The sequence below is a fragment of the Macaca mulatta genome, chromosome 20 (genome assembly GCF_049350105.2).
Source record: "Macaca mulatta isolate MMU2019108-1 chromosome 20, T2T-MMU8v2.0, whole genome shotgun sequence".
In the NCBI taxonomy this organism is placed as follows: Eukaryota; Metazoa; Chordata; class Mammalia; order Primates; family Cercopithecidae; genus Macaca; species Macaca mulatta.
In genome coordinates, this window is record NC_133425.1 from 43,774,019 (window position 1) to 43,798,515 (window position 24,497).

At 41.3% G+C, this 24,497-nt stretch overlaps 2 protein-coding genes across 5 annotated transcripts in view; one reads left to right on the forward strand and one right to left on the reverse strand.

The window, feature by feature from the left end:
- The window catches only part of LONP2 (lon peptidase 2, peroxisomal), a 119,199-nt gene extending 118,108 nt beyond the window's left edge, over positions 1-1,091 (forward strand). Inside the window, exon 17 of the mRNA XM_028840744.2 lies at positions 972-1,091. Coding sequence (XP_028696577.1) covers positions 972-1,091 — 120 coding nt within the window. The remainder of the gene's footprint in view (positions 1-971) is intronic.
- SIAH1 (siah E3 ubiquitin protein ligase 1) lies at positions 1-24,497 on the reverse strand. Of its 4 annotated transcripts, XM_077984036.1 has the most exons (3): positions 24,354-24,497; positions 8,930-9,009; positions 1-1,925 (listed from the first exon to the last, which is right to left on the reverse strand). In XM_077984036.1, the coding sequence occupies exon 3, from the start codon at positions 1,921-1,923 to the stop codon at positions 1,075-1,077; it is 849 nt and encodes a 282-aa protein (XP_077840162.1). In that variant the 5' UTR covers positions 1,924-1,925; positions 8,930-9,009; positions 24,354-24,497; the 3' UTR covers positions 1-1,074.

Consider the following 24,497-nt stretch of genomic DNA (forward strand, 5'->3'; position numbering starts at 1 on the left):
TTTTTTTAATTTGCCAGAAATTCTTTTAATGAGAATTATAAAAGACCAAAAACATTTTTTTGCAAACTGCCTTTTTAAACAAATGATTTGCTTTTAATTACAAATACTGTGCATGACGATGCCTTCTTTTGCAAAACCAATAAATACAAGAACAAATTTTAAACATGTGATTTATCCAAGATATTTGAAAAAGGAAACAAAAGCCTGATTTGCAGTACTTATAAAAATCAATTTATTCTCTAACCTTTCAAAGATTAAGCTCAAAGGTGTGACTCATCCGTAGAAGAGAGAAAGAGAGAGACCATCTTACAGATGCTTTAAATAGCTTTTGATCATTTTTCCGATGTCACCTTTACTTTCTGGAACTCATAGCTTCACAAAGTAGCTGATTTTAAAATATTTCTAATGAACTGATTAATGGGGGAAAAGAAAATATTGAACACATGTTACAAACTTTTACCATAACAAGTATGCATATCAAAAGACACTAACTTTAAAATGGTACAAAAAAAGTGAAGAAAAACCTGAATTACAGAAAGGAAAGTCAAATTTATTTAATGAAAAACTAAAATTAATAAAAATTAGCAAATACACACACAAAAAAGCACACAGCAGCACTATGTATTGACTCACAAAGGGGAAAAGCAGTGGCCCATGACCACTCAAGATGGCTTGTCAGTTAAAGGAGAAAAACCCAAACACGCACACACCCACGCACGCACACACTCCCACGCAAAAACAAAACAAAAAAACTATTTTTCAACAATACAATCAATCTACAACAAACACAAAACTCAGAATTATTTTACAATGCTTCCTTTCTTAATACAAAAGATGCCCATCTTGGGTGTATATACATATATTTTTTCAGTGGTTTACTGTTGACTTATTTTTAAATATATTAGTGTTACTACATGCAACTGTTTCCTGTATTTAACAGCCTTTCCTTTCATTTACCTTCATGTGTCTAGCTTCCACCTACCAAAAGAATTTTAGGTTGGCAGGCAGATGGGTGCCTTATTTTCTGTGAAACTGAAGTTTTAAACACTGGCCAGAAAATGTTTGATTGCCATTTCAACACATGGAAATAGTTACATTGATGCCTAAATTGCCATTTTCTGCAAAAAGCTGTGCAATGCTGGTGTCAAAGACTAGGCAGTCGCTATTCATAATGGCTGTTGCAATTCCTTCATGAATAGATCGAGGAGTCGCTTCCCAAGTCAATCGTCGCCTGTGACCATTTAGCTCAAGTCGGTAAGCAAAATTTTCAGCTTGCTTGCGTGTTCCTATCAGCTGTACAATTGCAAAGAACTGCTGGTGACCATCGTATTTTTCCTGTTTCTCCAAGACTAACATGAAGTGAAAGCCAAAACAGGACTGCATCATCACCCAGTCAACAGCACCAGGAAGATTAATGTCTGTAGCAAGGAAAACTATATCCTCTCCCTGTAGGGTTGTAATGGACTTATGCTGATGCATCAGATGGGGCATTACAGCATCCAAAGAGCCTTGCCATTTACAGGAAGCACCAGGGCACGGACAGGAATAAGGCCTAAACTCACAGAGCTCTTCGTGGTCTGCTTTTTCTGTGTGTGGCAGAGTTATTTCACATCCAGAAGAGGCATATTTACAGGGGAAAAGTACTGAATTAGCCACTTTCTCCATAGCCAAGTTGCGAATGGATCCCAAAGGGCCCCGGCAAGTTGGACAACATGTGAGCTTTGGGCGACAGTTGCTACAAACAAGATGGCCACTCTGACATTGAAGAATGGGTGGTAACACATAGTCAAAGCAGACTGGACACTCAAAAAGACTCGCCAAGTCATTGTTGGATGCAGTTGTGCCAGTCAGGGCAGGTACCCTCTGGGATGGTGGACACTTCGAGGTACCAGTAGGTAATGCTGTAGCAGTCTGACGGCTCATTTCTGAAATAAATACATAAGGAGGCAGGAGAAAAATAATTATAACCATGACTTATTTTACAAATAATGTTTACATGCCAGAAGTACTTTTAAAGTTTCATGCAAAATTTACTGAGCAAAAGAGAAAGAAAAATAAATAGAATTTAAAAAGTAACATACTAAAAAATAAAATTACACTGAATGTGCACTTTATTAGGATCTGTACACTGGATAAGCTCTCTTTTCAAAATATTCCGGAAAACATTTGGAACTCCCTTAATCGTCTTTGGATAGACTACATGGAATAATAAATGCTAAAATAGAAGATGGACCATAAACAACTAGAGAAACTATACAAGGAACTGAAGTTTAATCGAATCCGTTTTGCTAGGACTCTCTCCCTGAGACTCCCTTACTCTTATTTCTTTCTAATTTGGAGTCAGCTATTGATAGGTATAGGGAGTTACAGGTGAAGTCCTGGATAAAATCGGCACTCTGTATTCACACGGTCTGCATCCAAGGACTTCACCACAGCCATGGATTGAAAATATTCAGAAAAATTTACAAATAATACAAAATTTTTAAAATACAGTCTATAACAACTATTTACGTATTATTTACATTGTATTAAGTAATCCAGAGATAATTTAAATTATACAGGAGAATATGCACATACATATACGACACCATTTTCTATCAGGGACTTGAGCATCCTCAGGTTTTGGTATGGGGAAGGGGGTCCTAGAACTAATCTTCCGAGGATACCGCGGGACAAGTGTAGTTCCAATGCCAAAGAATCAGAGAACCTTCCATTAACTCTTCTTAATGGTAAGCCATTATCTACTCTAGAGGTGTACTTTGGGAATGAGGGGAGGGGTCACAAGGGGAAAGGTCTGCTGCCATCCCATTATCCATCTTTACCTAATTAAGTCTTCCCCCCAAATTATCATCAGCCAGGTATTAATCTTATTTCTTACTGATTAGTGCTCACCTCAAGAGTGAGGGGATGTACTCGCTAGTGAAGGTAGCAAAAATATAAAAATAAACACACAACAAAGGTGAAGGGAGACATAGGAGAAATGGAGGGCCATCTCAAAACTTTTTAGTCTGGTAGAGAAAGTACATCTTTCTGTTCCACTTTCAATCCACAATATGTATCAGACATAATGAACAAAGGAGGAGAGTCAGGAAGAGACAGTGAAAAAGGAAAGAATAAAGATGATAGCACGGCAGAGATAATATACCATACTGGGGGTGGGGGATGAAGTCAACAGGTGAAGAACCCCTTGCAGCCTAGGGTTCTCCAGCGTTGCTGAAACATTCATCAGCAGAGTAATCAACGTTATTTAACAAGTAAATGTCATCTGGAAGAAATAATCGACAATGTAACTAGTCAAGCTGAGTCAAACATAAAACAAGCAACTTTTCCCAGGAAGCTACCTGGGCTGGGATATTGCAGGCCACTATTTGTCTTGGGGGTGGAAAAAAAGATCAGTCGATGTCCTAAGAGTGCACTCCTAGTAACTCTACTAAGCCATATTCTTTTTTTTTTTTTTTTTTTTTTGAGATGGAGTTTTGCTCTTGTTGCCCAGGCCGGAGTACAATGGTGCCTGCTCACTGCAACCTCTGCCTCCCAGGTTCAAGCAATTCTCCTGCCTCAGCCTCAAAAGCAGCTGGGATTACAAGTGCCTACCACCATGCCCGACTAATTTTTGTATTTTTAGTAGAGACGGGGTTTCACCATGGCTGGTCTCAAACTCCTGACCTCGTGATTCCCCGGCCTCGGCGTCCCAAAGTGCTGGGATTACAGGCATTGGCCACTGCGCCCGGCCACTAAGCCATATTACAAAATTAAAGCTTCAAAATTAATGTTTTAATTCAATTATAGTCATTATTCTGTTGCAGGGAACTTTTAAGAAACAATGTTGGTTACCAATGTGACCAAGTAAATGCAACTTGGTTTCTAGATTACCCAAGTGGTTACCAACTGATAGCTTAAATGAGGGCTTAGGGTGAAGGAAAAATAAAGATTAATTCCACATCACTAAAAGGATATTTTAAAGTTCAAGAGGCAACAAAAGTGACAGAATTCCATCATAATGTGTCTCATCATACGGACTCAGAACATGAATCAACTCTCATCTGAAGCCCAGTGTGACCCAGGTGTTCTGTCCCCTGACAAAGGACTATAAAGGAGCTCTCCTGTAATCCAGTTTCCCTCTGAGTAGATTCTTTGTACATATGACATCCATTTTATGTCACTTGTAAAACAGTGGGCTCAGTATTGCCAAAACACCCTGGCTGTATGCTGTATGCCTACTGCATGGTCCAGTTTACTTCAGTAAGCAGCATAACAATTACAAAGTGGTTCCTTGGGCACAAAACAGTCTAGTCAACCAATGCCTTTCAGATTACTAAACCAAACCAAGGAATCACATCCAAGGGCAGTAAACTCAGTTTATATTTAACACAACATAGCTAGAGACCGAGAAAAACACTGTTGTTCACAATTTCTTGACCTAGCAATAGTTATACATTTATCATCAACAGTTCAGGCTCACAATACATCTTTACCATTTTCCAAACACTATAGAAAGCACATTTTAACTCCTATTCAAAGTGTGAAAAAGAACTGAAATGTGAACGGTATTTCTTGTGAATGGAGGTATTACAGGACAGCAACTGCTAAAGCCTCTCAAAGCTCCAAGGGTGGAACCCAGCTCCATCTTGAAACAGAAAAGGAATCCCAACCACACAGCCGCCCTGCAGTAGGAACTAAGGACAGCCCTGCAGAAGTCATGACGTAACCTGAAGTTTGATTTAAACATAAAAAAGCACAGCAACCCAAATGAAACATGACTGAGAACCTCGGAAACGGCTGGATTCTGCTGCAGCCATTCCCTAAGCCAGACAGGTTCCACTGACTAATAGCGTTCAAGCTTCATAGCCTCAGCAACCTATCCTCTTAATGTCAATACCTTTTCTCTTCCTTGTCCTGGCCGCTGGTAAACATGTGAACAAGACTCCCCTCCAGGAGTACAGAGAAGGTGGAGTAGCCTTTCCCGTCATGAGAAGTCAGGCCGCGCATTGCGTTTCCCCCAAGAAGTAAAGGAACAGGCCCCTCCTGGGCACTTTCTGCTCCTAAGCACAGAAGACCCAAATTCGCGTCTGAGGTCAGGATCCAAATATCCATTTACTTCTCAGAAGCACGAGTTACAGAGGTGGAGAAAGGAAGCCTTCCCATCCCCAGGAGGCAACCACACCTCCCTGTGAGCTCAAATTCGGCTGCATCTCCAAAAATGGGAGCCACAGCTGCGCTGTCCTCCAGTGTGCCCTAAGCTTTCGTCTGTCTCCCAAGTTTGTCTTCTCCAGATTCACTCCGTAGGCTACTGCCCAGCTCCCCAGCTCCGGTGGAGGCCGGGGATGCAGGGGGCGACGCGCTCACTGCGAAGGAAGTGCGCTCCCTGAGCCAGCTCAGGGGCTACTGCAGAAGCCTGCCTGCTGGAGAGCCATTTGGAGCCTCGGCCGGGGCTGGGCCTGCGTTGGGAACGCCCACTCCAACCCGGGGCGCCAGGGCCAGCTCAGGGCGCGCAGCGCGCAGGGCGGTGCCCGTCTTGCTCGCGCAGGGGTGGGGCTGTGCCCGCAAGCCCCGCCCCGCAGCCCAGGGCGGGGCCCCGCCACCCCGCTGTTGACCCCATCCCACCCCAGCGACATCGAGCCTTCCTCAGCATTTCCACCAGTTTAAAATTAGGTAGAACCATGCTGTTTTCGGTAGGTCACAACAGTCGAATATCGGCAGTTTCTCACGGTTCGATCTAAGAGCTACAGCGTATCTGGCGTATCTGGGAAATGCGTGCCCACACCGGCGCTACATTCCCGGTTCATCGTGCAAACTTAATTTTTAGAGTGAAAACATTCTCCTTAATTCATTCAACAGCTATTTACCGGGCATCAACTACCATATTTACTCAATTCTAGCTCACTTCATTTCTACTCCTATGGGCACTATATTTTAAACTCTCCTTCCCCGCTGTGAAAAGACTTCGCAGGAAAAGTTGTAAGCACACTTCTGCCACATTAAACTCCTACTTAAACCTCCTAAGAGATTATACTCTTCCCACTCTGGGAAAGCCATCTTAAATGGCCTCATTAAACACAGAGTAGCTTGTTTTGTTTTTAAACAAGCATTACCCTTGCCCCAATAAAGTCCTGGGCCTCAGATTTGCATTGCATCAGCTAGTGCGTGCAGAGGTTTAACCTGTCATTACATCATGCTTAGGGCAGCCTCCAAATGCAGCAAGAGCTGGCAGTGAGGAGTGAACCCAATGCAAGGAACTGCAGATTACCCACTTTCAGCAAGAAATTTTAACTCTACCCACTTCCTCACTCTATTAACAGTGTGTCCAATCACCTCAACCTCATTTTACAATACAGGCTACACAAAACAACATTAGGAAAAGAAATATAATTGAAAATAGACACAGTCGTGCCAGAACTATTTTTTTTTTCTTTTTTCTTGAGACGGGGTCTCACTGTTGCCCAGGTCTGAGTGCAGTGGCACAATCTACACTCACTGCAGCCTGGGTCTTCTGGGCTCCAGCAATCCTCCCACCTCAATCTCCCCAGTAGCTAAGACCACAGGCTGACACCACCACTCTCGCTAATTTTCTTTGTATTTTTTGTAGAGACAGGGAGTCCCCATGTTGCCCAGGTTGGTCTCGAATTCCTGGACTGAAGCAATCTGCCTGCTTGGCCTCCCAAAGTACTGAGCCACTGTGCCCGGTCTGTATTTTTATTTTCTAATATTTATTCATTCAACAGGTCTTAAATTTCCCTAGAGAAGAAAATTTCATATATTTTAGAGAAACTTCCACAGAACTATGAGAGAACCAAAATGTATACAACAAAAAGATGACTGATTATTTCTCAAGCAAAAGATATTTCACTGTTTATCAAACTCCAAAAGATCTGTACAGAGCCTTACAGCACACTCTGAAAACCACTCATCTATAGACAGGCCCCTCTACTTAATTAAGTTAGAAAAGTGGAAGCATTCTAGAGTCATCTACACTTGGATTCAAACCCAGGCTCCCCTAGTTATTCAGCTGTAAAACTGGACTGTTTCCAGACTCAAATGGCTTTTGTCTAGATTGAGATGGGTAATTTATGTGTATCACAGGTGGTACATATTCCAGAATATTTAAGTTTAGAGCTGAGACCGGATTTAATTGCCAAGTTATCAATTAGAAACTTAGAATTTGTAGATTCCAAGACACACACTCCAAAAGATGCCTTAAGCTTGCAAAGGTGATCAAACATGTCTGCCAAGAATCAACCACCATTTAATTTTTAGCACAATAAACCTTAATTCTCAACTGGGTAGAATATTTATTTACACTAGTTTTACAAACCGCTGAAAAGTTCACAGAAGTACCTTAAGACAAGCCCACAGAATCCAAAAACTGGCAAAAATCCCAAACTTAACAAGAATGCACTATTACCGATACTTTCTAAAGCCTACGTCCCAAGCCCAGTTTGGTATATAGTTTAAGTAGATGTCAATCTAAATAAAAACATTTTAGAATCAGCCTTTAATGTTGTCTTAGTAATTTCAGAGCATTCAGCCATTGATTTACCATGCATACTTAACAGTAGAAAGATAAACTTTTATTCTCAATTCCACGTGGCAATCTTTGTTTCCTTTTATAAATTACTTATAAAAGTTTAAAATGGAGAAATGTAGTCAGATATGGAAAAAAAAGCATAATATATTGTAAATGAAGTTACAAATAGAACATAGGAGGGATGGGGTGAGAAATCAAGAGGACTACAACATCAGACCAATGAATCAGTTATCTGTATGAGGATACTGGTGATTTTTAGCTATCTTTTTCCAAAGGGGACAATAAACTGCTTTATAAAGTCTGATTAACAACTATGAAAACAGTCAAAATGAGCAAAAAATAAAACATGTTTATTCTTAATTTAGTAAAAATAACAACAACAAAAAAGAGCCGGGCACGGTGGCTCATGCCTGTAATCCCAGCACTTTAGGAGGCTGAGGCGGGTGGATCACCTGAGGTCAGCAGTTCAAGACCATCCTGGCCAACACGGTGATACTTTGTCTCTACAAAGTAAATACAAAAATTAGCTGGGCATGGTGGCGTGTACCTGTAATCCCAGCTAAGGGAGGCTGAGGCGGAAGAATCACTTGAACCTGGGAAGTGGAGGCTGCAGTGAGCCAAGATCGTGCCACTGTACTCCAGCCTGGGCGACAGAGCAAGACTCTGTCTCAAAAAAAAAAAATAAATAAGGATAGGATGCGATTATCACTACCCCACCTCTAGTAACAAAAAAATTATTCTTAGAAACAATAAAATATAAAGTACATGTATCAGATTACAAATTTGCTCTTTCCATTAGAAATCTTAATTAAATAAAACTCCTCCATTCAAAACACTAAGGTTTTTCTTGTTCCCAGAATGCCTTTTGGTTAAAAGGGTGCTTTCCAAACTCATCTGACATTGTGGCAGGTATTATGTAGAAAATGTTTTATGTTAAATTTACGTTAATTAAACACTGCTTCTATTTTAAGATTTGCTTCTCACACAATGACAATATTAAGGCAAGTCTCTTAAAAATTCAACGAGTTAAAAATGCCAAAAGTTAAAAACTCAAACACTGTTATAAGATAATGAGGACAATAAACAATCTATAGTTTCCAGAACTGTAGCAAAGCAATAAAATGATTTCTTAAAAACTGTATGTTTTTCCTAAAACCTCCATTTTTCCTGAAGATAATTCTGAAAACTTTTCAGCTACAGAAGAAGTTACTAATAGGTCTAGACAGATTGATTATTGGAGATGAGGGAAACCCAGGAAAACTGCTGTCAACAGAAGACAGAGGAAAGGCAAATCCCGACTTAAATGCGTTCAAAGCAAAATACAACCCCTTGCTAAATCATTTTATTTTGAGGCTTCCAACCAAGCTAAACATTAGCATATACATGGGGTTTGGTGGCTCATACCTGTAATCCCAGCACTTTGGGAGGATCACTTGAGCCCAGGAATTTGAGACCAGCCTAGGCAATATACTGAGACCTCATCTCTACAAAAAAAAAATAAAAAAAAATTAGCTGGGTGTGGTGGCATCTGCTGTAGAGCCAGCTACTTGGGAGGCTGAGGTGGGAGGCTCATCTGAGTCTGGGACGTAAAGGCTGCAATGAGCTATGTCTGTGCAACAGAGTGAGACTCTGTCTGGGAAACAATAAAATAAAGTGTAACATCCCCCCCCAAAACAATGCAAGCCCTTCAGCATGCCAATAGGAAAACTTTCCCTTTCCCACCAGGCACAATAGATTGTACTAAACTCCTAACTTTGTCAAAGCAATTAATCAAACCTAACTACCCTTGAATCCTTAATTTTGTGGTGTAATCACAATACTTCAAAGAAAGTTTCTGAAAGGATTACTAAAGTGATTAACTCTCCATCTTAGTCTAAGTCTGAAGCTCTCGCATAAATTCCGCAGCTTTGAATCCTGGTCACAACCCCTCTTCCCTAAGAACTAAGTAAACTATGCCCACTGTCTTCTGCTATTCAGTGATGTAGGTGAAAAGCCTAATGCCATTTTCATTCTCAACCCTTTGCAGATAACTTTCTGATATGCTAAAGCATTTTCCAAAATATACAGGTATCCTCAATCTCCAGCAAGTGAACAGACACTGATGGCAAGAATGGCCACTCCCTTCCCTTTCCCTTAAGTAGGAAGAGCCACATAAATTCTGATTACATTACTCTTGTAACTTCTTAACTCCCTCTATGTAAGTTTTCATGCTTAATTTTCACATCTTTCCTTGGACCTTGATTGTTGGTTGTCTAAACACAGAGGCAAAGTGGAGACTTCCCTTTATTCTCATTAATGAAGAACTGCCCCAAATACGTATTAAGCACCTACTAAGTGCCAGGTATACTCCTCAATGGTTTACATATGTTCTCATTTAACCTTTCCAAAGACCAAAGTTAGACATTTATCCCCACCTTACTTAAGAAAATAGATTTCAAGGCCAGGTGTGGTGGCTCCCACCTGTAATCCCAACAACTTTGGAAGGTCAAGGCTGGCGGGATCACTTGAGGTCAGGAGTTTGAGATCCGCCTGGCCAACGTGGTGAAAACTTGTCTCTACTAAAAATACCAAAATCAGCCAGGTGTGGTGGCAGGTGCCTGTAATCCCAGCTACTCAGGAGGCTGAGGCACAAGAATCGCTTGAACCCGGGAAGGGGAGGTTGCAGTGAGCAAAATTGCACCATTGCACTCCAGTCTGGGCAACATGAGTGAAACTCCATCTCAAAAAAACAAAAAACAAAAAACGAGTAAGAGCAAGCTGGCACATGCCTGTAGTCTCAGCTACTCAAGAGGCTGAAGAGGGAGGATCATGTGAGCCCAAGAGTTCAAGGCTGTACTGCACCATGATTGTGTCTGTGAACAGCTACTGCACTCCAGGCTGGGCAATACAGCGCCTTGAAATAAATACGAGCACAGCCAGATGTTTTGCTGTCTCTAATCTCATCTTCTTTTGAATAACCCTAAAAGACAGTATGTATGTTCTCCTTACTTACCCTGGTATGAAATATTTAATTTACCATTCAAAACATCTTGTCCATATTTACAAAAAGTTGTCAAGAAAATAAACTTCCTAAAGTCTTTAAATTAAACCTTTACTTTCCATCAAAGTGATAGAATCACATATTCTAAGTCTGCCATTAAATTATTAGATATGAAATCAAAGCAAAGTGAGTACCATGGAGACGAAAGAGCAGAGAAGAGCAACAGAACCAGGCAGAGGGTCAAACAGGCTTTTTCAACTTTTTATTTCATACCACACATTACTAAAAAAATTTAAATAACCTTGAAACTTCTTAGCAACACACCTGAAATTAAAATTATTGAAACTATGTCAGTCTTGATTACGAACTAATCTGCAATATAACCAAGTCTCAGTGTCTAGATAAAAGCATTCAAATACTACTTACTTAGTTATCTGAATACAACCATTTACTACCTTATGTTTTATATTCTCTCAGGATACAAAATTCTCAAATATTCCAGTGCACACTTGCTCTTATACTCCATCTTGGCATTTAAGCTGTGCTTTTTAAAACCTTACTTATAAAATTCATGGTACCTAGTTCTACACTCTACTATACAACACATTCAACTTCACATTCCATCTGACAAATCTGGCAGGTAAGCATGTACACACACACACACACACAAAGAAAAAAATTTTTACAGCAGATCAAAATTAGCAGTAATCTATAGAGTTTGTGATACTACACTAAGCATAAAAGAGCATATTGCTAGGAAGACTAAAGAAATTAAAGAAACAGGGTAAAAAGTCACATTAGCGAGTCCGATACATTTTGACTGATGACTCTTTACTAGTGAAATAGAAAAAAAGTAATGGAATTTATAGGAAAGAAATGCCATCTTTTAAAAAATCATGGAGCCTTATTAAAATTCAATTATATTCAGTTGAAATAGTTACAATCTGTGTTGATAAAAGCAGTACCACCTGAAACTCTAGCCAAACCATTTTAGTTACTTCAACTAAGGATGTAACACAAGAATTAACAACCTGTACTAATTTCCCTCAAACTAAGGAGTTTCACAAGGAGTTCACATTTCTCTAAAAATTTAATATTTTACTTTTGTGTTTTTAATAGTCTAAAAAACATATCAGCACATTCTGAATCATCTGAATACACCTACTAGCCATGTAATTAAATGCCTCTATTCATATTTATGGCCACACAGGCTCTAAGTTGGTCCTATAGTACTCTAATTACACAAGCTAAAGAGAAAAACTGAGGTAGATCTAACACATAAATAATTCATTTGTGTGACGCAAAATGTCATCATGGTTTCCACTAAAGCACTTATATGTCAGTGAAAAAATTAAGATTTCATACGACCACATGATACAGGGCAATTAAGGTATGCTTAACTCAAAAAGAACCTTCCTGATAACAGTCAATTTTGCAACCATAAGTCAACCCCATAAGTGCAGTTTCAAGACTAAAATTCAGCCAACAGTATCCAATATTTTACTGAATCAGTAATTTGAATTTCAATGGTTCTGTGGTTTTGTTTGTATTTAAATTGCAAGTTTTGAACTGTCAGCAACACCTGACAGAGTTGAAGGATCACTGGACTCCTGCTAATACTCTGTTCGCCGACTTCACATACTCTTGGTTTTCCTATCTCACCAGTCACTCCTCAGCTTCCTTTTATTCCTGCTCTTCTCCCCAAGTTATTGAAATTGTAGCTGCCTATAGATTACTGCAATCTCTTCCAAACCAGTCTCCCTGTTTCCATCCTTGTCTCCCACCCTTACACCCTAAGATGTTCTTTTATGTACACTGGTACTTTAATGATCTCATTCAGTCTCCTAGTAAATTCCATCAACATGCTAAGGATTTCAAATTTTTTATCTCCAGCCCAGATTTTAAAAATAAACACAACCCTCCAGATTTGCCTGAAACCCCAGATTTGTACATCCAATTGCCCCTTCAGGGGGATGGCCAAAGAGAAACTCCTTATCACCTCCCAAAGTCTCTCTCTCCACTCAGAGTCTTCCTTATTTCAACTGATAGAGACTCCATCCTTCCAGTTACTCAGGTCAAAAGCCTTCAAGTCAGCCCTTGATTCTTCTCTTTCACAACATACATCTAAAACAGTCAGGAAATCTTATTGTACCTCCCTTCAAAATATATTCAGAATCCAACCATTCCTCCCTACCTCTACCACTACCATCTAGTCCAAGCCACCAGTATCTCTCATCTGGATTACTGCAATATCCTCCCAACCAGTCTTAGTTTCCAGCAATGCCTCTCACCCTCACCACCTAGTATGTTCTAAGAACAGCAATTAATTAATCCAGTTCCATTTTATATCAGATGACATAAATCTCTGCTCTATACCCTCCACTGGCCACCCATGTTAGAGTAAAAGCTGAAATCCTAAAAATAGCCCATAAGGGGCCAATATGTATAAGGATACAATATGGTGCTGTGTTCCCATTACTCTCTGACTTCATCTCCTACTTTGTTCCCCTTTACTCACTGCACTGACTTCCTTGTTCAATGGCAATGCTAGGCTGCTCCTTTGGGTCTGTGCCTTAAAATACTTTTCTCCTGAATATCCACGTGGCTAACTCCCTAACTTTCAAATCTTTACTTGTTACATTCAATGACACTCTCTCAGACCCTCTATTTAAAATAGCAAGCAGCACCCTGTCCACTGCCCCTCTGTGTACTCCTAAATCTTTGTCCATCTCACGCCTGCTATTCTTTTCCCCCGCAAAGAATGTATCATCTTCTAACAGACTACATAATTAACTTACTATTTTTTATTTGTTGTTATAGGCGCCCCCTGTCCTCAACTGGAAGGTAGGATTTTTGTCTGGCTCAATTATGTATCCCAAAAACTTAATACAGTGCCTGGCACATAGTACAGGCTCTAATAAATATTTTTTGGGTGAATAAATAAATCAGAAAACAAGAACTTTGGACTTTTGGTCAGCAACATCCAGGGTCAGAAAGCAACAGAACAATGCTTTTACAATTCTCAAAGAAAATTATATCCTAGAATTCTATACCCAATTATCCCGAAAGTGTTGAGGGCAGAATGATGACGCAAGGTTTCAAAATACTACCTACCCTGGATATGTTCTTAGGAAGCTCCCGGAAGATAAGCTCTTCAAATACAAGGGAAGCAACCAAGAAAGAGAACAGGGTTACAATAAACAGAAGGCTGCATCTAGGAGAAAGGTAAAGAAACTACTGAAGATAATGACACCTTTATGCTAGAAGAGGGCAACTGAAGGCATCCAAACAACCTGATGGAACATTTAGACAAGCGGCAAGGAATGTGAGGTAGCATTAACAGTAAGCACAAAAGAAAACAAAGCCAAAATAGGAAGAAAAAAAAAAGGTATTACCAACAAAAAATACAAACTAAAGAATGCAGAGAAAGAAGTAATCAGTTTATTACATGGCTCAAACTGTGAATAACTTTGACAGTCAGGATAATGCAAATAAAAAACTGCAGTGTTACTAACTAAATTAGGAATGTAGGAATGAGAAGGGTATGCACATGTGATGGGGGCAAGAAGAGTTAAAGTCACAAAAGGAAATCAACAAAGAAAGCCAAAAACTGAAATCTAAAAACAATAAAAGCGTGTTATTTAAAGACAAAGATAAATGCAAAAATAATAAGCTAAAAGAGGTCAAAGTGATGACTGAGGCATGAGAATCACTTGAACCCGGGCATGGAGGTTGCAGTGAGCCAAGATGGCGCCACTGAACTCCAGCTAGGGTGACACAGTGAGACTCTAAATAAGAAGTCTATCCTCTAATCCACACATGTTGGCAAAGGAGTGGGTATGTATGGATGCCTGTTTGTAACAGTAAACTGAAAACAGCCCTATCCTAAGAAAGCAGTTAAATTACAGTCCATAAAACAGAATACTGTGCTGCCTTTTTTAAATAAAATGGACTCATATATCAGACCTATTAACATGTAAGAATCAACTGTTTAAACTGGGGGGAAAGGCCGGGCGCAGTGGCTCACGCCTGTAATCCCAACAACTTTAGGAGGCTGAGGCAGGAAGATCACTTGAGGTCAGGAGTTGGGAGACCAGTCTGGCCAACATGGTGAAATTCCATTTCTACTAAAAACACAAAAATTATCCAGGCATGGTGGCAGGCACCTGTAATCCCAGATACTAGAGAGGCTGAGGCAGGAGAACTGCTTGAACGCAGGAGGAGGTGGAGGGTGCCATGAGCTGAGATCAGGCCACTGCAATCCAGCCTGGGCGACAGAGCGAGACTGTCTCAAATGGGGGGGCAGAAAAAAAGCCACAGAATATACAAATTACAATTTCATTTAGGTTTAAAGAAAAAAAAGGTAAGTATAATAGATATGCATATTGATGTATCTATTTTCATGTATGTACGCAGGTATGTAGCATGTAATGAAACAGAAAAGAAACTGGAAGGACATCCAAACTGCAGAATGTAGTTTAATGGTTTAAGATGCAGGATCAAAGGGAGAGCAAGTCTGGAATCAGACACCAGAGAGAGATGGGACCACTGAACTAGAGTCACACGAAGCATCAAGAACTGTAAGAAACAGAGACTGTAAGCACAAATTTCATCGTTTGAAATTACAGTACACAGTTCAAACATTATAGTTCTTAGAGGTGATAATCATGAGAAATACTATAAGAATTTAGGTCAGATCAAAGAAACTAAAATATCTTTGGCTGAGTAGAACAAAAAAAATGTGAAGCACACACAGACTACACTAAAATGTCTACAACGGTTACTTTTTAGTAATCAGATTATAAATAATCATTTGGGGGTGAGGGGGGATTTCTGTATTTCTCAAATGTTTCATAAAATGATTGGCAATAAAAAATATTACACTTAAAAATTTTAGTGCACATTTTATGTTTCCACATTTTCTGTTAATGAATTACTAGTACTTCTACAAAATATAAAATACAGAATTCAAGAGCCGATTTTCTCCTTGCTTTCACTTTTTTCCTTAAAATTCCTCAAATAGATGGATACTTACAGGAAACTTAAAACCAGCCTATTCACAAAAAGCTACATATTTTGTAGACGTTTTATTTTATACTATAAAAAAAATCTTAATTTTTTTTTTTTTCTTGAGACAGAGTCTCGCTCTGTTGCCCAGGCTGGAGTGCAGTGGTGCAATCTCAGTGCACTGAAACCTCCACCTCCCAGGTTCAAGCAATTCTCCCGTCTCAGCCTCCTGAGTAGCTGGGATTACAAGCGCCCGGCACTACACCTGGCTAAAAATATCTTAAATTTAACATTTTAAAAGTTAACAAAATTTATGATAGCCCCCTCTCCTCACAAACTCAAAAGAATACAGCCTGCAAAAATTAACATCTGTATAGACAAGTTATCCGAAGTTGTTCTAAAAAAGCTAAATCAGGGCCTTGATAAATTTTTAAAAGTAAAGCTACCTTACTCAACAAGCCTGAGCGCTGGCCAAATTCAAAAGAGCAAAATTCAATGCGAAATACAAAGGAAGGAAACCAGGAAGAAGTTTTTAACAAGGAGAGGATTACTTCATTTTGTTAAACAAATTATTGAAGTAGTCTTTCCAAGGTAGAGTCTTCGCAGAGAAGCTAGTATACACTTACATTTACTGTACCAACCATCACTAGACCAAGGTGGTCGATGTGACACTAATAACTATACCAAGTACAGTTAAATATTTTCTACAAAATTCAGGACTGGCACTGAATTCCTTAAGAAAATATTTCTCACTGCAAGATCTGTTTTATAAATATAATTAGTTCTCCAAAGGTTTTTCTCTTTCTAGTTCATTCCATATGTGCCCAGACTCCCTGTTCAAAACAAAAATGAATAAGCAAAAAAAAAAACAAGTAAGTTCAAACATGACTGGGCAACCACAAATCTAATGAAAGGTTTCTGCCAGCATTATTCTGGTCATACCTTGTCTATAACATTAAACCTAAAGTTCTGAAAGGTTTTTTTTTTTTGTTTGTTTGTTTTGAGATGGAGTCTTGCTCTGTTGCCCAGGCTGGAGTGCAGTGGCACCATCTCAGCTCACTGCAACCTAAGCCTCCTGGGCTCAAGTGATTCTCCTGCCTCAGCCTCTGAGTAGCTGGAATTACAGGGGGATGCCACCACGCCCAGCTAATTTTTGTATTTTTACTAGAGACAAGGACAGGGCTTCACCATGTTGGCCAGACTAGTCTTGAACTCCTGACCTCAAGAGATCTGCCAGCTTTGGCCTCCCAAAGTGCTGGGATTACAGGCGTAAGCCACCATGCTGAGCCTCCTGAAGATTTAAGGAAAACAAAATCATTCTAGAAATACTGGTCAGAAAGTATTTGAGATTGTCAGCGAAAAGAATACGACTTAAAAAACAAAAGAAAGGCCAGGCATGGTGGCTCACGCCTGTAATCCCAACATTTTGGGAGGCCGAGGCGAGAGGACTGCTAAAGCCTTTGAGTTTGAGACTAGCCTGGGCAATATAGTGAGACCTTGTCTCTAATAAAAATAAAAATAATAATAAAATAAGAAGTACTGGGACACAAGGCTATTCAGCTGGTAACTTTGTCATGGACAAGCAAGTAATACTCTTTAATCACACAAAAAACAAAACGTTGAGTGAAAGAAGCCAAACAGAAATGAAAGAGTACAGGCCAGGCGCAGTGGCTCATGCCTGTAATCCTAGCACTTTGAGAGGCCAAGGCAGGCGGATCACCTGAGGTCGGGAGTTCGAGACCAGCCTGACCAACATGGAGAAACCCCGTCTCTACTAAAAACACAAAAAATTAGCTGGGTGTGGTGGTGCATGCCTATAATCCTAGCTGCTCGGGAGGATGAGGCAGGAGAATCGCTTGAACCCGGGAGGTGGAGGTTGTGGTGAGCCAAGATTGTGCCACTGCACTCCGGCCTGGGCAACAAGAGTGAAACTTTGTCTCAAAAAAATAAAAACAACAACAACAGAAATGAAAGAATACAAACTGTATGTACTGTTCCATTCATATAGGGCACAAAATTAGGCAAAGTCAATCTATGGTGTAAAAAGTCAAGAGGTGGTTTTTTTTTTTGAAGGTGGCGGCTCCTTGTTTCTTCGAACTGAGAGGTGGTTACAATAGCGTTCCCTTTGTGAAAATTTGTCAAACTGTACACGATTTGAGCACTTTTCCATATGTATTTAGGCTAAATGTCAACAAAATAGTTTACATTTAGAAAATAAAAGTCCTAATATTGCTGTAGGTATTCTCCTAGAATCTCCTTGAACAGCCAGATGCTAACATAAGCTAACACTTCACAGCCTCTCTCCTCTCTTTCCCTCTGCACAGTTCTTCAACCTGTCTCTCTCTACTACCCATTTGCTCCAGCAACACTCCTCAGGTCCTAGAGCAGTCCAAATTCATCCCTACTTCATGGGGCTTTTATCTGGCTGCACCTTCCATGTAAGATGTACTCCTTCCAGCTTCAAAGGGCTAGCTCCTTATCCTTGGACACCAGGTCTCCCTTCCACCCCACTGGTCACTTCAACACTTTGACTCCTTTATAGTACACTTTACAATTTGTAATTCTGTTTCTTTCTTTCTTCACTAGAAGGTAAGTGGTAATATTTAGAGAAGTAACTTACTCAACTAATTTTTTTACAATAAACACTTGCTGTGTTAGGCAATGTGCTTTGGGATGCAAAGTAGGCAGTGTCCCTGCTCTCATGGAACTTAAAAGTCACAAACACAACTAATAAGTGATAGTGCCAAGAGACACATCCAGGTCTGACTCTTAAGGGCTTGTCCTCTTAGCCACTTAATTTTACTGACACTCTAGCATTACGACATGGGGGCTGGGGGCTAGGGGCCAGGGGCAAGAAACAGCAATATACTTAATAAATGTTCATGTACTAATAGAACTACGGGTTAGAGAGGTTCAGTAATCTACCCAAAGTAGCACAAATAGACATTTCAGAGGCTAAATACAATTATGAGCAAAGGCACATAGATGCTAAAGCAGTGTTCAAGGAACAGAAGAACCCAGTTGACATAGGGCAAAGAGGAAACACAGGTAATAAGGCTGGCAAAGTTTATAAGAAACAGTATGCCTTGGTAAAAACAAAACTAAAAGGCTAGAAGAGTGTAAGAACAGTGTAAAGTCAGTCACTCAATAACTGTTTACTGAGCACCACCTATGTTCCAGAAAGAGAGTCCTAAACTCTTGAGACACAAGGATGATCAAGTCCTCATAGAGATTACAGTCTATTTGGGGAGGCATACAACTAAAGAAAAATTATAATTCAGGAGGATACGTTACAGTGGGGCCGAGCAGAGTGCTATGGGAACACAGAGATGACACCCAATTCAATGTGCAGAGTTCACAAAGAGCTTCTCAGCTAGTGATGTCCAGGCTGAGATAATAGAGCTTAATAGGATCAGAGGGGCTTGCAAGTAAAGTCCAAAATGGCAGGGGAGTAACAAGAGAGGCCGAGGAGAGGCTATGTACTTACGAACCATATCAAGAACTTAGAGGACTTTACACTAAAGCCTTTTAAGTCAGGTTCACCTATTAGAAAGCTCACTTAAACTGCAGTAGGAAAACTGACTGTAAGGCTAGAGACCAAAAGGAGACCTCTTAAAGGTAGAAGGAATGAATGCAAATGTGAAGAAGAGAGGCAATGCCAGCTTTGAGATAGAGAACACAAAAAATATCTGCAAAAGATATCTGTATCTGAAAAAGAACTGTTATCCAAAATATGCAAACGTGTCTGAACACAGTGGCTCAGGCCTGTATTCCCAGCACTTTGGGAGGCTGAGGCAGGCAGATCACTTGAGGCCAGGAGTTCGCCAGGCTGGCCAACATGGCAAAACCCTGTCTCTACTAAAAATATAAAAATTAGCTGGGCATGGTGGCTCATTCCTCTAATCTCAGCTACTCAGGAGCTACTCAGGAGGCTAGCATGAGAACAACTGCTTGAGCCTGGGAGGTGGAGGTTGTAGTTAGCTGAGATGGCACCACTGCACTCCAGTCTGGGCAAGAAGAGTAAGATTCTGTCTCCAAAAAAAAAAAAACAACAAAAAACAAACAAAAACTCACCAATGAAAAAACAACCCAACTTAAAAAAAGACAGTCAAAAAGACCTTAACTAACTCCCCACCAAAAAAAAGATATACAGATAACAACAAGCATATGAAATGATGCTCCACATCACATGTCATCACAGAAATGCAAATTTAAAACAGTAAGATACCACCACAGGCCAGGCGCGGTGGCTCATGCCTGTCATTCCCCACTTTGGGAGGCCGAGGTGGGAGAATCTTGAATCACTTGAGGTCAGGAGTGCGAGACTGACCTGGCCAGCATGGCAAAACCCCTTCTCTGCTTAAAAATAAAAAAAAAAAGTTAGCCAGGCATGGTGTACGCCTGTAATCCCAGCTACTCAGGAGGCTGAGGCAGGAGAATCACTTGAACCTGGGATGTGGAGGTTGCAATGAGCCGAGATCACACCATTGCACTCCAGCCTGGGCGACAGAGTGAGACTCTGTCCCAAAAAAAAAAAAAAGAAAAGAAAAGAAAAAGAAAATACCACTACACACCTATAAGAAAAGAACTGCTGAAATCCAGAACAGTGGTACCTCCAAATCCGGCCAAGGATACAAAGCAACAGGAACTCTCATTCATAGCTTGTAGGAATGCAAAATGGTACAGCCAATCTGAAAGACAGTTTGTCAATTTCTTACAAAACTAAAGATACTCTTCACTTTGGGAGGCTAAGACAGATCACTTGAGGTCAGGAGATTGAGGCCAGCCTCGCTGACATGTTGAAACCCTGTCTCTACTAAAAATCCAAAAATTAGCTGGGCATGATGGCAGGCGCCTGTAATCCCAGCTACTCGGGAGGCTGAGGCACAAGATTCACTTCAACCCAGGAGGCAGAAGTTGTAGTGAGCTGCGACTGTGCCACTGTACTCCAGCCTGGGGGACAGACTGAGACTCCATCTCAAACAAACAACAGAACAACTAAACATACTCTTACTATCTGATCCAACAATCACATTCCTTGGCATTTACCCAAAGGAGTTAAAAACCCATGGCCACACAAAAACCTGCAAATGGATGTTTATAACAGCTTTATTCAGAATTGCCAAAACTTGGAAGCCAACCAAGACATCCTTCAGTAGGTGAATGGATAAACCAACTGTGGTACATCTAGACAACAGAATATTATGCAGCCCTAAAGAAATGAGTTACCAAGCCATAAAGACGTGGAGGAAACCTAAATGCATATTACTAAGTGAAAGAAACCACTGTGAAAAGGCTACATATTGTAAGAGCCCAGCTACACATATGACAGTCTGGAAAAGGCAAAACTATGGAGACAGTAAAAGTAAAAAGATAAGTGGTTGGGGGTGTGGGGATAAACAGGTGTAGCAGAGGATTTCTAGGGTGGTGAAAGCATTCATGTATGTCATTATATATTTGTCTAAACCCATAAAATGTACGTCACTATAATCTCTGGGTTATAATGGTGTGTCAATGTAGGTTCCTCAATTGTAACAAACGTACCACTTTGACAGGGAATGTTGATAATGGAGGCGGTTACACGCGTGGGGACAGGTGCTACACGCCAAATCTCTTGTCTCTTCCCCTCAATTTGCTATTAACTTAATGCCGCTCTAAAAAATAAAGTCAATTTTAAAAATCTGCATAAGGGGATATATGGGTCTACATCTCAGTACGCAAAAAGACTGGAGGCCAGGCACAGCAGTTCACACCTGTAATTCCAGCACTTTGGGAGGCCGAGGTGGGCGGATTACTTGAGCCCAGGAGTTTGTGAGCAGCCTGGGCAAGATGGCAAGACCTGACCTGGTCTCTACAAAATAATTTTTTTAAAAATTAGCCCAGTGTGGTGGCACATGCCCCTAGTCCCAGCCACTTGTGAGGCTAAGGTGGGAGGATCCTTTGAGCCCAAGAGTTGGAGGCCGCAATAAGCTATGACATCACCACGGCACTCCAGCCTGGGCAACAGAGCGAGACTCATCTCAAAAAAAATTAAAAGACCTGAGTGTCATTAGAATATGGACAGTAGTAGGTGAGTAAACAAATATGTACTGAGCACTAGGTACTGAGGATATATATTAAAAACACAATTCTTGCCCTTACGCAGCAGATGTTCCAGTAACTATAGCTATGGGAACTAAATCATTTAAAGTGCATTAGAAATACTGCTATTTTGAAGAATACTATTAAGGATACTTATTGTAAAAAGGAAAATTTCATCTCCATTTTTTTGGGGGTGATGGAAGACTGCGGATTTCATATAGATTTTGTTGAAAGAGAGGGCTGTACCAAAAATATCCAGATTTTAACATTTTACAAGGTGCATATGGGAATTCCACAAAATTCTGTAATAAATCTCTTTAAACAAAGAACCTCCAATCTTTAAAAATTGTGTAAATCAACTGGTTAAAAATACAATTTCAGCAGTCTCCTAAAACTTTGCAAATTACTAAACTTTGTTACCCCAGTTATGTAAGATCTGTTTTCAAAACACGATACCCACTGAAAATCCTACTTGTTATGCTATGTCATTACTGACATAGCTAGATAATTTCTTTATAACTCCAATTTAACCTAATTATGCTTTTTAATTACAGATATTAAGAAAGAATATTTCTCTACAGCAATTTTGTAAGAACTTCCCAAAGCTTAGAGGGAACAGATTAATATTTAACAGATGTAAAGTACATTAAAATTGTTTCTGAATTTGTACTCTGTGGAATACTTACCCTGAAAAGTCATCCGTTTCATATCTATTATACGTATTTCAGTTTAAAATATTAAATGTTACTAAATAATGTTGGAAAGATGCCAATAACAAAAAAAACTGTTTGGCATAGTAAACTTTGGGGAACAAATTCTGGATATAATTGCAACTACCCATCCAAGATTACAGAACTCTGTATCTTCATTTAAAATTTCAGAATGAAACACTACACAACCAATTTGTGTAATCCACTTTGAGTCTCACGATCTACCAGTCTGAAGTCCTAACAACTAACTAAAATCCTCTCCACCATAATTTGAGCCAACATTTCCCAGATAAAATTACCAGACCATTACATTTGCCACCACACTACATTCTGCTCTTCAGTAACTTCTAAAAGTGATGGTAACACCATACATACCACCATAGATACACTCAAGTATTCACTGTCCCATTTTTCCAAGTTAGTTAACTCAAGTCCTTGAAAGTGAACTGATCAATAAATCTAAACTAGCTAAAAGGAGACCTCATTTTAATCAATTTGATTTTTTTTAATCACAAAGATATAGCCATTCAAATCCCTGGCCGTAGCAATTTCCAAAATGCCACCATCTCAGCAAGTTTGTTAATTTATCATACAAATATTGTCCTTTTTAACAACAAAATGCACTGAAAGAAAAAACCCAGCACTAAAGATCTGTGACCTGATTTCACAAATTCTGGCCTATGCACTTTCATCATACCAACACATCATGCCAAGATAACCTCGTAAGTTTAGCTCTTTAACAACAGCCTTAACAGTAAACATTTGTTGAGAACTTAGCATGGGCCTGCCACTGCTTTCAGTCCACCTATTGTCATCTCATCAATTCTCAACAGGGCTTCAGGTAGACACTGTCTTTACAAACCCATTTTGCAGATAAGGAAAGCAAAGCACAGAGATGTTAAGTATCTGCCCAAGGTCACAAACCGGTGGAACAGGATTTGACCCAAAGCAGACAGTCGGACTTCACAGCCCGTGCTCTCAACATCCAAGTGCTGAAGAGTTAACAATTTACCCTTGACACCCGCTATAAGCAAAGGTAAATGCTCAACTGCTAGGAAGGGGCAGTCAGAGCACTGTCCTATATCCAGTATCCACGGTCTCTCTGTTTGTTCATGGCCTCTATGACTTTGGCAAAGGAGCTACACAGATCTGATTTTCCGAACACCCAAGCTAGACTTTTCTGAATGTCCGAGCGAACAAATTATGTATCTTTCCAGGAAAGGGCCGAAGGCGAAAAAATACCTACGCATTGGTGAGGCCCAGCTTATTCACTTTCTTAAGTTATAAATTTGGGAGAGTTAAGAAAGGACCCCAAACTACCCGGCAAATGAAGCCTAGGAAATGCCAGGTTTATAATAAGCCAGAGCTTCCCTGGCACGCCGTTCACGCGCTCTCTTCTCTAACGACATAAACAAGGGAGGAGGCTGCATTCTTCCCACTGCACAATGAAGCCTCCGGCCGAAGCGGCAGGAAGAGCGCAGCCCCGTCCGGGACGGCTCCAGCCGGGTGTCGGGGGCAGAGAAACGAGACCGAGGCCGGCCGAGCGGCGCGGTGCGGCCCGGGCCTCCGGGCGCCGTGGGGAGGGAGGGCAGGGCCCCGGCAGCTGCCCGCACTCAGCTGACCTCCGCCATGTTGGCCGCACACCCCGGGACCCTCCACAACAAAGGCCGGCACGAGGGCGCGGGGCGCGCCGGGCGCCACCCCCGGCCGGGCCCGCCTCCCGGGCGCGCGGGGGCCGGGCCGCCGCCGAGGCCCTTCCCCCGCCCTCGGCCCGGCCGCGCGGGGCCGACCCTCACCGCCACCCCGCCGGGCCCGGGGCTCCGGGGGCGGGGGCGAGCCGGCTCGCGGAGGCTGCGGGCAGGGGAGGGGCGGGGGGCGGCGCTCGACCGGGCGGCCCGGCTTCGGCCGAGACAAAGGCGCCGCCGTGCCGACTACTGCCCGCGCCCTGGCCGGGCCGCCCTTCCCGCCCTCCGCCATTACCGGGCCTGGGCGCCCGCCTCCCGGAGAGCCCCTCGCCGCCGGCTCCTCCCTCAGGCCGGGCCCCACTTACCTGTGGGCGGAGAGCGCGCCTCGGACCCCGGTCCTGGCACCAACGCGCTCCGTCGCCAACCCCCGCCACCGCGGGCAGCGCCACCGCCTCTTCCCGGCGCCGAGACCGACGGGACACTCTGGGCCGCCGCCGCCTCTCGAGAGC